Raw genomic sequence first — 13,034 nt, 5'->3', positions numbered from 1 at the left:
TGATTTAGACTGCATTAGTTTCATACAAAACACAATCTCTTAGAACTGCTGCAGAACACTCAAATATGCAACACTTTTTTTTTCTCTACCATTTACATATTGTAAGACATGTCAATTATCGTTAGTGAGATCTCACAGCAAAACTGTGTGTGTTCTGTGTCTACTTTGTGTTCCAAACCAGTGACCTATAAACATTTGCCACCATTTTCTTTTTGAACGGCAGAGTGAATTAAAACAAACATGCGAGTCATCTTCCTCTTTCTGCCCAGCTTCCTCTGTGGTAAAATTGAAGCATGGTTACATTATGTCTGCCACTGCTTCATGGCTGTAGTCAATGATAAAATGCACTCAGCATTTACAAGTTAAACAGGATTCACTTCATAATCATCCATCTGAAAGAGCGATGGATGAGAGGGATTTATAAACCCTCTCTGTGCCGCTTTAGAGAAGCTGCCGACAATGCCTCTAAACTATCGGAAAAGGGAAAAACAAAAGTTACCACAGCAGCCTATCTTCATCATTCACGTGTTCCACAGGATACAATGCAAGCCCCATGATTACAAAATACTGTGCAGTTAGCTGATCTGTGTTGGTGTGAATCCATGTTCAACAACTCCTGACCACCACCAGCAGCACCAGCCACAAATATAAGATTGTCAATCGCCATAAACACAACGGCAATATACTGTGTTTCTTTGTGCACAAAATAGCCAATAACTAATGTACTTCCTAACAAAATAATGGGATGATTGAATAATGACTCCTGATTAGATAATACGATATCTGACGCATATTATACAGGCCTGCATTCCAACTGTACTAAATTATACATACAGTATGCTTCTTGTCTTGAGGGGATGAGGTGGGGATTTCCTCCACCATTGAAAGCACTGTATGGCCACGTGCCATCATACTACTTCATAACACAGTCCGTCATCACCAACCCCAACTTGACTTATGTCAGACCCAGTATCTGGGCGGCAGGTAGCATAGCGGTTAAGGGTCAGTAACTAAATCCCTGTGCTGGCAAACTGGAAAAATCTGCCATCCTGCACCTGGGCAAGGCAGTTAACTCCCAACAACTACTGGTGCTCCCTGGGCGCTGATGACGTTGATTATGACAGTCCCCCTCACCTCTCTGATTCCCCCCTTACCTCTCTGATTCCCCCCTCACCTCTCTGATTCCCCCTCACCTCTCCGATACCCCCTCACCTCTCCGATTCCCCCTCACCTCTCCGATTCCCCACCTCTCTGACCCCCTCTCCGATTCCCCCACCTCACCTCTCCGATTCCCCCTCACCTCTCCCGATTCCCCCTCACCTCTATGACCCCCTCACCTCTCTGATTCCCCCCTCACCTCTCTGATACCCCCTCACCTCTTCTGATTCCCCCTCTCTGATTCCCCACCCCCTCTCTGATTCCCCCATCACCTCTCTGATTCCCCCTCACCTCTCTGATTCCCCCTCACCCCCTCTCTCTGATTCCCCCTCACCTCTATGATTCCCCCTCACCTCTCTGATTCCCCCTCACCCCCCCCCTCACCTCTCCGATTCCCCCCTCACCTCTCCCGATTCCCCCTCACCTCTCTGATACCCCCTCACCTCTCTGATTCCCCCTCACCTCTCCCCCCTCACCTCTATGATTCCCCCTGATACCCCCTCACCTCTCCCCCCCTCACCTCTCTGATTCCCCCTCACCCCCCCCCTCACCTCTCCCCCTCACCTCTCTGATACCCCCTCACCTCTCTGATTCCCCCTCACCTCTCTGATTCCCCCTCACCTCTCTGATTCCCCCTCACCTCTCTGATACCCCCTCACCTCTCCGATTCACCCCCCCCCTCCTCTCTGATTCCCCCTCACCTCTCCCCCTCACCTCTGATTCCCCCTCACCTCTACCTCTCTGATTCCCCCCCCCTCACCTCTCTGATTCCCCCTCACCTCTCTGATTCCCCCTCACCTCTCTGATTCCCCCTCACCTCTCTGATTCCCCCTCACCTCTCTGATTCCCCATCACCTCTATGATTCCCCCTCATTCCCCCTCACCTCTGATTCCCCCACCTCACCTCTATGATTCCCCCTCCATCACCTCTCCCCCTGATTCCCCCACCTCACCTCTATGATTCCCCCATCACCTCTCTGATTCCCCCATCACCTCTCTGATTCCCCCACCTCTCTGATCACCTCTCTGATTCCCCCATCACCTCTCTGATTCCCCCACCTCTCTGATCACCTCTATGATTCCCCCTCACCTCTATGATTCCCCCATCACCCCCATCACCTATGATTCCCCCACCTCATTCCCCCTCTCTGAGGAGTTGGGTTAAAGGCAGCCCCCCTCACCTCTCTGATTCCCCCTCACCTCTCTGATAAACTTTTTGGGTTGAATGCAGTCAGTTGTGCAACTGACTAAGTATCCCCCTTCTCAGATCTACAGTGGACAAACTTCAATCTCAGCCTCTAGTTATTGTTGTGTGGGACTTTTCCACCTCTTACAGTGCCTTCATCAAGTATTCATACCCCTTGACCCCTTGGAATATTTGTATTCTGTACAGACTTCCTTCTTTTCACTCTGTCAATTAGGTTAATATTGTGGAGTAACTACAATGATGTTGATCCATCCTCAGTTTTCTCTTGTCACAGCCATTAAACTCTGTAACTGTTTTAAAGTCACCATTGGCATCATGGTTTGCTTCCTCTCTATCAACTGAGTTTGGAAGAATGCCTGTATCTTTGTAGTGACTGGGTGTATTGATATGCCATCCAAAGTGTAATTAATAACTTCACTCAAATGCTCAAAGGGATATTCCATTTTTTTTGTGACCCATCTACCAATAGTGATCATTGCTAGCCAACCATTTTCAAGTTTTGCCATAGATTTTCAAGCAGATTTAAGTCAAAACTGTAACTCGGCCACTTGGGAACATTAACTGTCTTCTTGGTAAGCAACTCCAGTGTACAGTTGGGCTTGTTTCAGGCCGTGGTTTAGGTTATTGTACTGCTGAAAGGTGAATTCATCTCCCAGTGTCTGGTGGAAAGCAGACTGAACCAGGTTTTCTTCTAGGATTTTGCCTGTGCTTAGCTTCATTTTTGTTAATTTTTTTAACCTGAAAACTCCCCAGTCCTTAACGATTAGAAGCATACCCATAACCTGATCCAGCCACCACTGTTCTTGAAAATATGTAGACTCAGTAATGGTACTCAGTAAAAGGGGTAAAAAAAAAGAAGCCTGTTCTCCACTCATTACCTGTATTAACTGCACCTGTTTGAACTTGTTACCTGTATAAAAGACACCTGTCCACACACTCAATCAAACAGACTCCAACAATGGCCAAGACCAGAGAGCTGTGTAAGGACATCTGGGTAAAATTGTAGACCTGCACAAGGCTGGGATGGGCTACAGGACAAGCATCTTGGTGAGAAGGCAACAACTGTTGGCGCAATTATTATAAAATGGAAGAAGTTCAAGATGACGGTCAATCGCCCTCGGTCTGGGGCTCCATGCAAGATCTCACCTCGTGGGGCATCAATGATCATGAGGAAGGTGAGGGATCAGCCCAGAACTACACGGCAGGACCTGGTCAATGACCTGAAGAGAGCTGGGACCACAGTCTCAAAGAAAACCATTAGTAACACACTAAGCTATCATGGATTAAAATCATGCTGGGTCTTCCAGCATGACAACGACCCGAAACACACAGCCAGGGGAACTAAGGAGTGGCTCCGTAAGAAGCATCTCAAGGTCCTGGAGTGGCCTAGCCAGTCTCCAGACCTGAACCCAATAGAAAATCTTCAGAGGGAGCTGACAGTCCGTATTGCCCAGTGACAGCATCGAAACCTGAATGATCTGGAGAAGGTCTGTATGGAGGAGTGGGCCAAAATCCCTGCTGCAGTGTGTGCAAACCTGGTCAAGAACTACAGGAAGCGTATGATCTCTGTAATTGCAAACAAAGGTTTCTGTACCAAATATTAAGTTCTGCTTTTCTGATGTATCAAATACTTATGTCATGCAATAAAATGCAAATTAATTACTTAAAAATCATACAATGTGATTTTCTGGATTTTTGTTTAAGATTCTGTCTTCACAGTTGAAGTGTACCTATGATAACAATTACAGACCTCTACATGCTTTGTAAGTAGGAAAACCTGCAAAATTGGCAGTGTATCAAATACTTGTTCTCCCCACTGTATATTCCAATAAGGGCCCTTCTATGCGAGGCATTAGAAAACCTCTGTGGTCTTTCTTGTTGAATCTGTGTTTTAAATTCACTGCTCGACTGAGGGACCTTACAATTATCTGTATGTGTAGGGTACTGTCACGTTCTGACCTTTATTTCCTTTGTTTTGTCATTATTTAGTATGGTCAGGGCGTGAGTTGGGGTGGGCAGTCTGTTTGTTTTTCTATGATTTGGGTATTTCTATGTTTCGGCCTAGTATCGTTCTCAATCAGGCAGGTGTCATTAGTTGTCTCTGATTGAGAATCATACTTAGGTAGCCTGGGTTGCACTGTTTGTTTGTGGGTGATTGTCTATGTTGATGGCTAGTTTCAGCGCAGCTCGCATTAGCTTCACGGTTGTTATTTTGTTTACTGTTTTTGTATAGTGTTTCAGTGTTCAATGTTTTCTTTATTAAAATTCATGATGAACACATATCACGCTGCATTTTGGTCCTCCGATCCTTCTCGCCTCTCCTCTTCAGATGAAGAGGAGGACGACCGTGACAGGTACAGAGATGAAGTAGTCATTCAAAAATCATGCTAAACACTATTATTGCACACAGAGTCCATGCAACTTATTATGTGAGTTGTTTTTACTCCTGAATTTATCTAGGCTTGCCATAACAATCCATTTTAAATTCAGGCTATAACACAACAAAATGTGTGAATACTTTCTGAAGAAACTGTATTTGAGTGTAGAGTGCAGCTTTTCCCTCTTGTGTTTGGGACTTTTACTATGAATTTACACTGAACAAAAATACACTGCTCAAAAAAATAAAGGGAACACTTAAACAACACAATGTAACTCCAAGTCAATCAAACTTCTGTGAAATCAAACTGTCCACTTAGGAAGCAACACTGATTGACAATACATTTCACATGCTGTTGTGCAAATGGAATAGACAGGTGGAAATTATAGGCAATTAGCAAGTCACCCCCAATAAAGGAGTGGCTCTGCAGGTGGGGACCACAGACCACTTTTCATTTCCTATGCTTACTGGCTGATGTTTTGGTCACTTTTGAATGCTGGCGGTGCTTTCACTCTAGTGGTAGCACGAGACGGAGTCTACAACCCACACAAGTGGCTCAGGTAGTGCAGCTCATCCAGGATGGCACATCAATGCGAGCTGTGGCAAGAAGGTTTGCTGTGTCTGTCAGCGTAGTGTCCAGAGCATGGAGGCGCTACCAGGAAACAGGCCAGTACATCAGGAGACGTGGAGGAGGCCGTAGGAGGGCAACAACCCAGCAGCAGAACCGCTACCTCCGCCTTTGTGCAAGGAGGAGCACTGCCAGAGCCCTGGAAAATGACCTCCAGCAGGCCACAAATGTGCATGTGTCTGCTCAAATGGTCAGAAACAGACTCCATGAGGGTGGTACGTCCACAGGTGGGGGTTGTGCTTACAGCCCAACACCGTGCAGGACGTTTGGCATTTGCCAGAGAACACCAAGATTGGCAAATTCGCCACTGGTGCCCTGTGCTCTTCACAGATGAAAGCAGGTTCACACTGAGCACGTGACAGATGTGACAGAGTTTGGAGACGCCGTGGAGAACGTTCTGCTGCCTGCAACATCCTCCAGCATGACCGATTTGGCGGTGGGTCAGTCATGGTGTGGGGTGGCATTTCTTTGGGGGGGGCCGCACAGCCCTCCATGTGCTCGCCAGAGGTAGCCTGACTGCCATTAGGTCCTGAGATGAGATCCTCAGAACCCTTGTGAGACCATATGCTGGTGCGGTTGGCCCTGGGTTCCTCCTAATGCAAGACAATGCTTGACCTCATGTGACTGGAGTGTGTCAGCAGTTTCTGCAAGAGGAAGGCATTGATGCTATGGACTGGCCCGCCCGTTCCCCAGACCTGAATCCAATTGAGCACATCTGGGACATCATGTCTCGCTCCATCCACCAACTGTCCAGGAGTTGGCGGATGCTTTAGTCCAGGTCTGGGAGGAGATCCCTCAGGAGACCATGCGCCACCTCATCAGAAGCATGCCCAGGCGTTGTAGGGAGGACATACAGGCACGTGGAGGCCACACACACTACTGAGCCTCATTTTGACTAGTTTTAAGGACATTACATCAAAGTTGGATCAGCCTGTAGTGTGGTTTTCCACTTTAATTTTGAGTGTGATTCCAAATCCAGACCTCCATGGGTTGATAAATTTGATTTCCATTGATAATTTTTGTGTGATTTTGTTGTCAGCACATTCAACTATGTAATGAAAAAAGTATTCAATAAGAATATTTCATTCATTCAGATCTAGGATGTGTTATTTTAGTGTTCCCTTTATTTTTTTGAGCAGTGTATAAACGCAACATGTAAAGTGTTGATCCCATGTTTCATGAGCTGAAATAAAAGATCCTGGAAATTTTCCAAACACGAAAAAAGTTGTGGATTAAGTTGTTTACATCCCTGTTAGCAAGCATTTCTCCATTGCCAATATATTCCATCCACCTGACAGGTGTGGCATATCAAGAAGCTGATTAAACAGCACGGTTATTACACAGGTGCACCTTTGTGATTTGGACAATTAAATAATAAAAAGGCCACTCTAAAATGTTCAGTGTTGTCACACAACACAATGCAACAGTTGTCTCAAGTTGAGGGAGCGTGCAAGTTTGTATTTGTATTTATTAGGGGTCCCCATTAGCTGTTGCCAAGGCAGCAGCTACTCTTCCTGAGGTCCAAACACATTAAGGCAATCCACTTACATCACACATAAAACAAAAAATAAAACAGTACATAATTTAAAATCAAATCTTATTTGTCACATGCACAGAATACAACAGGTGTGTGTATATACCTTACAGTGAAATGCTTACTTACAAGCCTTTAACCAACAATGCTTTAAGAAGTTAAGAAAAAAATAGATAAGTAAAAACTAGAAAATAAAAGTAACAAGCGAGGCTATATACAGGGGGTACCAGTACAGAGTCAATGTGCAGGGGTACCGGTTAGTCGAGGTAATTGAGGTAATATGTACAGGTAGGTAGAGTTAAAGTGACTATGCATAGATTATAAACGGAGTAGCAGCAGCGTAAAAGAAGGATCTGGGTAGCCCTTTGATTAGCTGTTCAGGAGTCTTATGGTTTGGGGGTAGAAGCTGTTAAGGACCTCGACTTGGCACTCCGGTACTGTTTGCCGTGTGGTAGCAGAGAGAACAGTCTATGACTAGGGTGGCTGGAGTCTTTGACAATTTTTAGGGCCTTCCTCTGACACCACCTGTTATAGAGGTCATGGATGGAGGCCAAGCAGTTGCCATACCTGGCAGTGATGCAACCAGTCAGGATGCTCTCGATGGTGCAGCTGTAGAACCTTTTGAGGATCTGAGGACCCATGCCAAATCAATTCAGTCTCCTGAGGGGGAATAGGCTTTGTCGTGCCCTCTTCACTACTGTCTTAGTGTGTTCGGAACATGATAGTTTGTTGCTAATGTGGACACCAAGGAACTTGAAGCTCTCAACCGGTTCCACTACAGCCCTGTCTCTGAGAATGGGGGCGTGCTCGGTCCTCCTTTTCCTGTAGTTCACAATCATCTCCTTTGTCTTGATCACGTTGAGGGAGAGGTTGTTGTCCTGGCACTACACGACCAGGTCTCTGACCTCCTCCCTATAGGCTGTCTCATCGTTGTCGGTGATCAGGTCTACCACTGTTGTGTGATTGGCAAACTTGATGGTGTTGGAGTCGTGCCATGCAGTCATGAGTGAACAGGGAGTATAGGAGGGGACTGAGCACGCACCCCTGAGGGGCCCCTGTGTTAAGGATCAGTGTAGCGGATGTATTGTTCCCTACCCTTACCACCTGGGGGCAGCCCGTCAGGAAGTCCACGTCTATAATGCAAAATAATACAAAAGGGCCTGTAGGACCTGGCTTGTTGATAGTGTTGTTAAGAAGGCAGAGCAGCGCTTTACTATGGACATACTTCTCCCCATCTTAGCTACTGTTAAATCAATATGTTTTGACCATGACAGTTTACAATCCAGGGTTACCCCAAACAGTTTAGTCACCTCAACTTGCTCAATTTCCACATTCATTACAAGATTTAGTTGAGGTTTAGTGAATTATTTGTCCCAAATACCAATGCGTTCAGTTTTTGAAACATTTAGGACTAACTTATTCCTTGCCACCCATTCTGAAACTAAGTGCAGCTCTTTGTTAAGTGTTGCAGTCATTTCAGTTGCATGCTGACTGCAGGAATGTCCACCAGAGCTGTTGCATTTCTTTACCATAAGCCGCCTCCAATGTCATTTTAGAGAACTTGGCTGAATGTTCAACAGGCCTCACAACCGCAGACCACGTGTATGGCGTTGTTTGGGCGAGTGGTTTGCTGATGTCAATGCTGTGAACAGTGAGTCCCATGGTGGTGGTGGGGTTATGGTATGGGCAGGCATAAGCTACGGGCAAGGAACAAAATTGCAATTTATCGATGGCAATTTGTATGCACAGAGATACCGTGACGAGATCCTGAGGCCTACTGGCGTGCCTTTCATCCTCCGCCATCACCTCTTGTTTTAGCATGATAATGCACAACCCCATGTCGCAAGGATTTGTACACAATTTCTAGAAGCTGAAAATGTCGCAGTTCTTCCATGACCTGCATGGCCTCACCAGACATGTCTCCCATTGAGCAAGTTTGGGATGCTCTCGATTGGTTTGTAGGACAGCGTGTTCCAGTTCCCGCCAATACCCAGCAACTTCGCACAGCCATTGAAGAGTGGGACAACATTCCACATGTCACAATCAACAGCCTGATCAACTCTATGGGAAGGAGATGTGTTGCGCTGCATGAGGCAAATGGTGGTCACACCACTGCGGGAAGGATGGCCAAGGCTGCAGTGGGCAAGTCTGCTGGCCCTGTTCCTCTCTGGGAATGCCCAAAAGGCGTATTGGGACCTGAACGACGAACGGGTGGATAACTACGACGGACTCAAACGGGAGATACTCAGCCGCTACGGATACAGCCTGGCCCATCGGGCTCAACGGGTCCACAACTGGAGGTTCGTACCCGACACCTCCCCCGAGCCCAGATGAGCGACCTACTGCGCGTCACCAGGGCATGGCTCCTCACCGACGTATCCACCCTATCCATCCTCGACAAAGTGGTCCTGAATCGCTTCTTACGGGCGCTACACCATGACATGAAGAGGGCAGTGAGTTTATGCGCACCCCAGACCTTGGAGGGCCTCCTGAAAGCAGTGGAGAAGCTCAAGCACTGATGAGTGGGAGCCGGGATGAGTCGGCTAAGGACAGTCCCACCGCAGTGTACCCTGAACCGACATTCGGCAGAGCCAAAGGACCGCAAACCCGTGGAGAGATGGCGGTTGTAGGGCCGACCCGACACCGACGACCCCAGGTAGAGGGAGACCAAAGGGGGTGTTTAGAGTGTGGCGCCCGGGGGCACATTGCCTGAAATTGCCCGGCTCGAGAGAATTTGATGCCATCAGCTAGCCCCGCAGGTGAGGTGGGTCTATGACACCTCCTGTTGGGCGCACCACGAGTCAACTGCACCCATGGTCCCGGTGAAGGTTGACAGACACGACACGGAAGAGCTATTAGACTCCGGAAGCATGGTTACGCTCGTAACCAAGAGCCTGCTGAACCAGGAGACCGAACGGGGTAGGGAGATGTCCATTTCCTCTGTTCACGGTGACACAAAATGGTATCCCATCGTATGGACCAACATCGTGACGCCACAAGGGAGCTGTCAAATGATGGTGGGTGCAGTACCCGAGCTGCCGGTACCTCTCCTAGTGTGACGGGATTGTCCACTGTTCGCGGCCCTATGGGGGCACGAGTTGAGGAAGAAAGTATGAGCCGGCCGAAGAAGTGAGCGGGGACAACCCATCGCCTGTGCGGCCCGGAAGCCGACTGAGGGGGCAATTCGGGATGGCCCAGTGGGAGGATCCGAATTTGAACGCTGCCGCCGCCGAAGTGGTGGCAGTGGATGGCGATACCCCCATTTCCAAATTAAGAATAACCTTTTGTATCAGGTGTCGCACCAACAGGGGGAACATCGAGGGGTATTGTTGCTGCCCTGACGGTACGCAGGAACCGTTCTTCAGCTGGCCCACACCCACCTGTTGGGGCACCTGGGAAAGGAGAATACCCGGGAACGGATCGCCGCCTGGTTCCACTGGCCCTCGATGAGGAGGGCCGTGGAAGACTACTGTCGCAACCGCCCCGAAATGTCAACTCACTGCCCCGAAAGCACACTTCCGAAACCCTCTCGTCCCCCTGCCAATAATCGGGGTGCCCTTTGAAAGCATGGCCATGGACATAGTGGGAGCCCTGGTAAAGCCTGCACGAGGACACAGGTACATCTTGGTAATAGTGGACTATGCCACCCGGTATCCCGAGGCATTCCCCTATGGGCGGCGGTGTCCAAGGGAATCGCCCGTGAGCTGTTCCAGCTCTTTAGCCAGGTGGGCATCCCGAACGAGATCCTGACAGACCGAGGTATGGAATTTATGTTCCGCCTCATGAAAGAGTTGCGTGCCCTCCTGCAGATCAAGCAGATCCGGACCTCCGTTTTTCACCCGCAGATGGATGGGTTCGTCGAGCACTAATAAAACGCTCAAACAGATGCTGCGGAAGGTCATCGAGCAGGACGGGAAGAACTGGGACCAGCTACTACCCCACCTAATGTTCTCAATCCGAGAAGTACCCCAATCCTCCACTGGGTTTTCCCCGTTCAAACTCCTCTACGGGAGGAGGCCACACGGCCTAGTGGACCTCGCCAAGGAGGTTTGGGAAGTCCAACCAACCCCCTTATGCAGCGTGGTAGAGCACATGGAGATGATGCGGGAGTGGATGACAGCCATATGGCCAGTCGTGAGGGAACATATGGAGAAGGCCCAGCGTGCCCAAGCCCAGGTCTACAATCGGAGAGCCCAGCCCTGAGAATTCCAGGTGGGAGACAGGGTGTTGGTCTTGATCCCCACGGCCGAAAGTAAGTTCCTGGCAACATGGCACGGACCATACTAGATGATCGAGAAGCTGGGAAATTACCACGTACGGCAACCGGGGAGGCGGAAACCCCAACAGATTTACCACGTGAACCTGTTGAAGAAGTGGCACGAGAGGACAGCCTTGGCCGTGTTATGGACGGGACCCAGGACGCCAACGGTACCAGTGGAGGTCCCGAGCAATGACCCGGCCCAGAAGCAAGAGCTCAGGGAGCTCTTCGATCAGAACACGGCGGTTTTCTCCGAGAAGCCGGGCCAACCCTCATTGAACAACACATCCGAACCCGGCCCGGGGAAACAGTATGAAAGAGGCCATATTGGATTCCGGAGGCCTGAAGGAGGCCGTGAAACAGGAAGTGGAGGCTATGCTGAGGATGGGGTCGTGGAAGAGTCCCACAGTGCATGGTGCAGCCCCATCGTGTTGGTGCCCAAACCGGACTGTAGCCTCCGCTTCTGTAACGATTTCCGGGGGGTGAATGACATCAGCTTGTTCGACGCATATCCCATGCCGAGGGTGGACGAGCTCATCGACCGATTGGGAAAGGCCCGGTACATCAGCACCCTTGACCTGACCAAAGATTATTGGCAGGTACCGTTGGCAGCCTCCTCCCGGGAAAAGATGGCGTTTTCGACACCAGACGGGTTGTATCAGTACCGGGTGCTCCCGTTCGGTCTCCACGGAGCCTGGCCCACATTCCGACGGCTGATGAACAGAGTGCTTCGACCCCACCAGCAGTACGTAGCGGCATATCATCATCCATAGCTAAGGTTGAGAAGAGCACCTGAAGCGCCTCCAGGCCTTGCTGGATGCGCTCAGACAAGCCGGGTTGACCGCAAACCCCAAGAAATGCAAGCTAGGGTTCGAGGAGGTGGAGTACCTGGGGTATTTGATCGGACGGGGGGACGTCAAGCCCCAGGAGGTTCATGCGGTGCGTGACTGGCCCGTTCCACGCACCAAGACACAGGTCAAGTCCTTCCTGGGACTGGCAGGATACTATAGCCGGCTATAGGCTCCATCTGCTGGACGTGCCAGGTCTCGCCGGGCTCTCCGGACAGGACTAATTGGGGCTGATTGGGAGCTGGTGAGTAATCAAGGGCGGCTTGCTCACCAGCTGTGTGAGGCCCATAAAGCTGCCAGAAGGGCAGCACACAGGGAGAGGACTAGGGGAAGTGAGGTGACTTCCATGTGGTTGGATACGGTTACCCGAACTAAGCCGAGGGAGTTGAGTTTGTGTGCCCGACAGGATACAGGAAGAGCCCAGGAGACGGTAACCCGGAGAGGGTCTCATGGGGGAGACCTGTTCTTTTCTTTTTGATTTAATATTTAATAAAACACCCTTGAAACCGAGCTAATCATACTCTGTCCGTGTCTGATCTATGTACACGCCTGGTCTGGTCTGCCACACTATGGTCTGCCACACTATCAATGGGCTAGCAAGTAGAGGAGAGGAAACGTACCTGTAGTTTCCCGGAGCTCCTCACACAGGCTGATGTGGGGAAACTGAAGCATCTGTTTCCATTTCTTGCTTTTTCCTTTTCTGTTTCCACCACCTCCTGCAAAAGAACAGTGGTTGATTAATCAAACAAAGGAAAAATATAACACATGGGAAAACACTAAGTAGCCTTGAGTGGCCCATAAAGATACATACAGTCCCTAAAAACACAAAAGTGCTCTTGTAAATTCGTCAAGATAAAGAAGAGGGTCAGGGTGATTAATATAATGGCTGTCCTGGAGTGTTTGTCAAGAAGACCAAGAGGTTGTAGACATAGAAAAAGCCATTTTACTGTATTTTAGTCTACCTCTTTAAATCAAATTGTATTGGTCGTGTACACATATTTTGCATTTGTTATCGTGGGTTTAG

At 49.0% G+C, this 13,034-nt stretch overlaps 1 protein-coding gene across 1 annotated transcript in view; it reads right to left on the bottom strand.

The window, feature by feature from the left end:
• The window catches only part of LOC112228545 (G protein-coupled receptor kinase 6), a 50,730-nt gene that overhangs the window by 25,852 nt on the left and 11,844 nt on the right, over positions 1 to 13,034 (bottom strand). Inside the window, exon 2 of the mRNA XM_024393953.2 lies at positions 12,631 to 12,726. Coding sequence (XP_024249721.1) covers positions 12,631 to 12,726 — 96 coding nt within the window. The remainder of the gene's footprint in view (positions 1 to 12,630; positions 12,727 to 13,034) is intronic.

Source organism: Oncorhynchus tshawytscha, linkage group LG30 (assembly GCF_018296145.1).
Source record: "Oncorhynchus tshawytscha isolate Ot180627B linkage group LG30, Otsh_v2.0, whole genome shotgun sequence".
Taxonomy (NCBI): Eukaryota; Metazoa; Chordata; class Actinopteri; order Salmoniformes; family Salmonidae; genus Oncorhynchus; species Oncorhynchus tshawytscha.
Note: the sequence above shows the minus strand (reverse complement) of the source record. Positions and strands in the feature narration are given on the sequence as shown.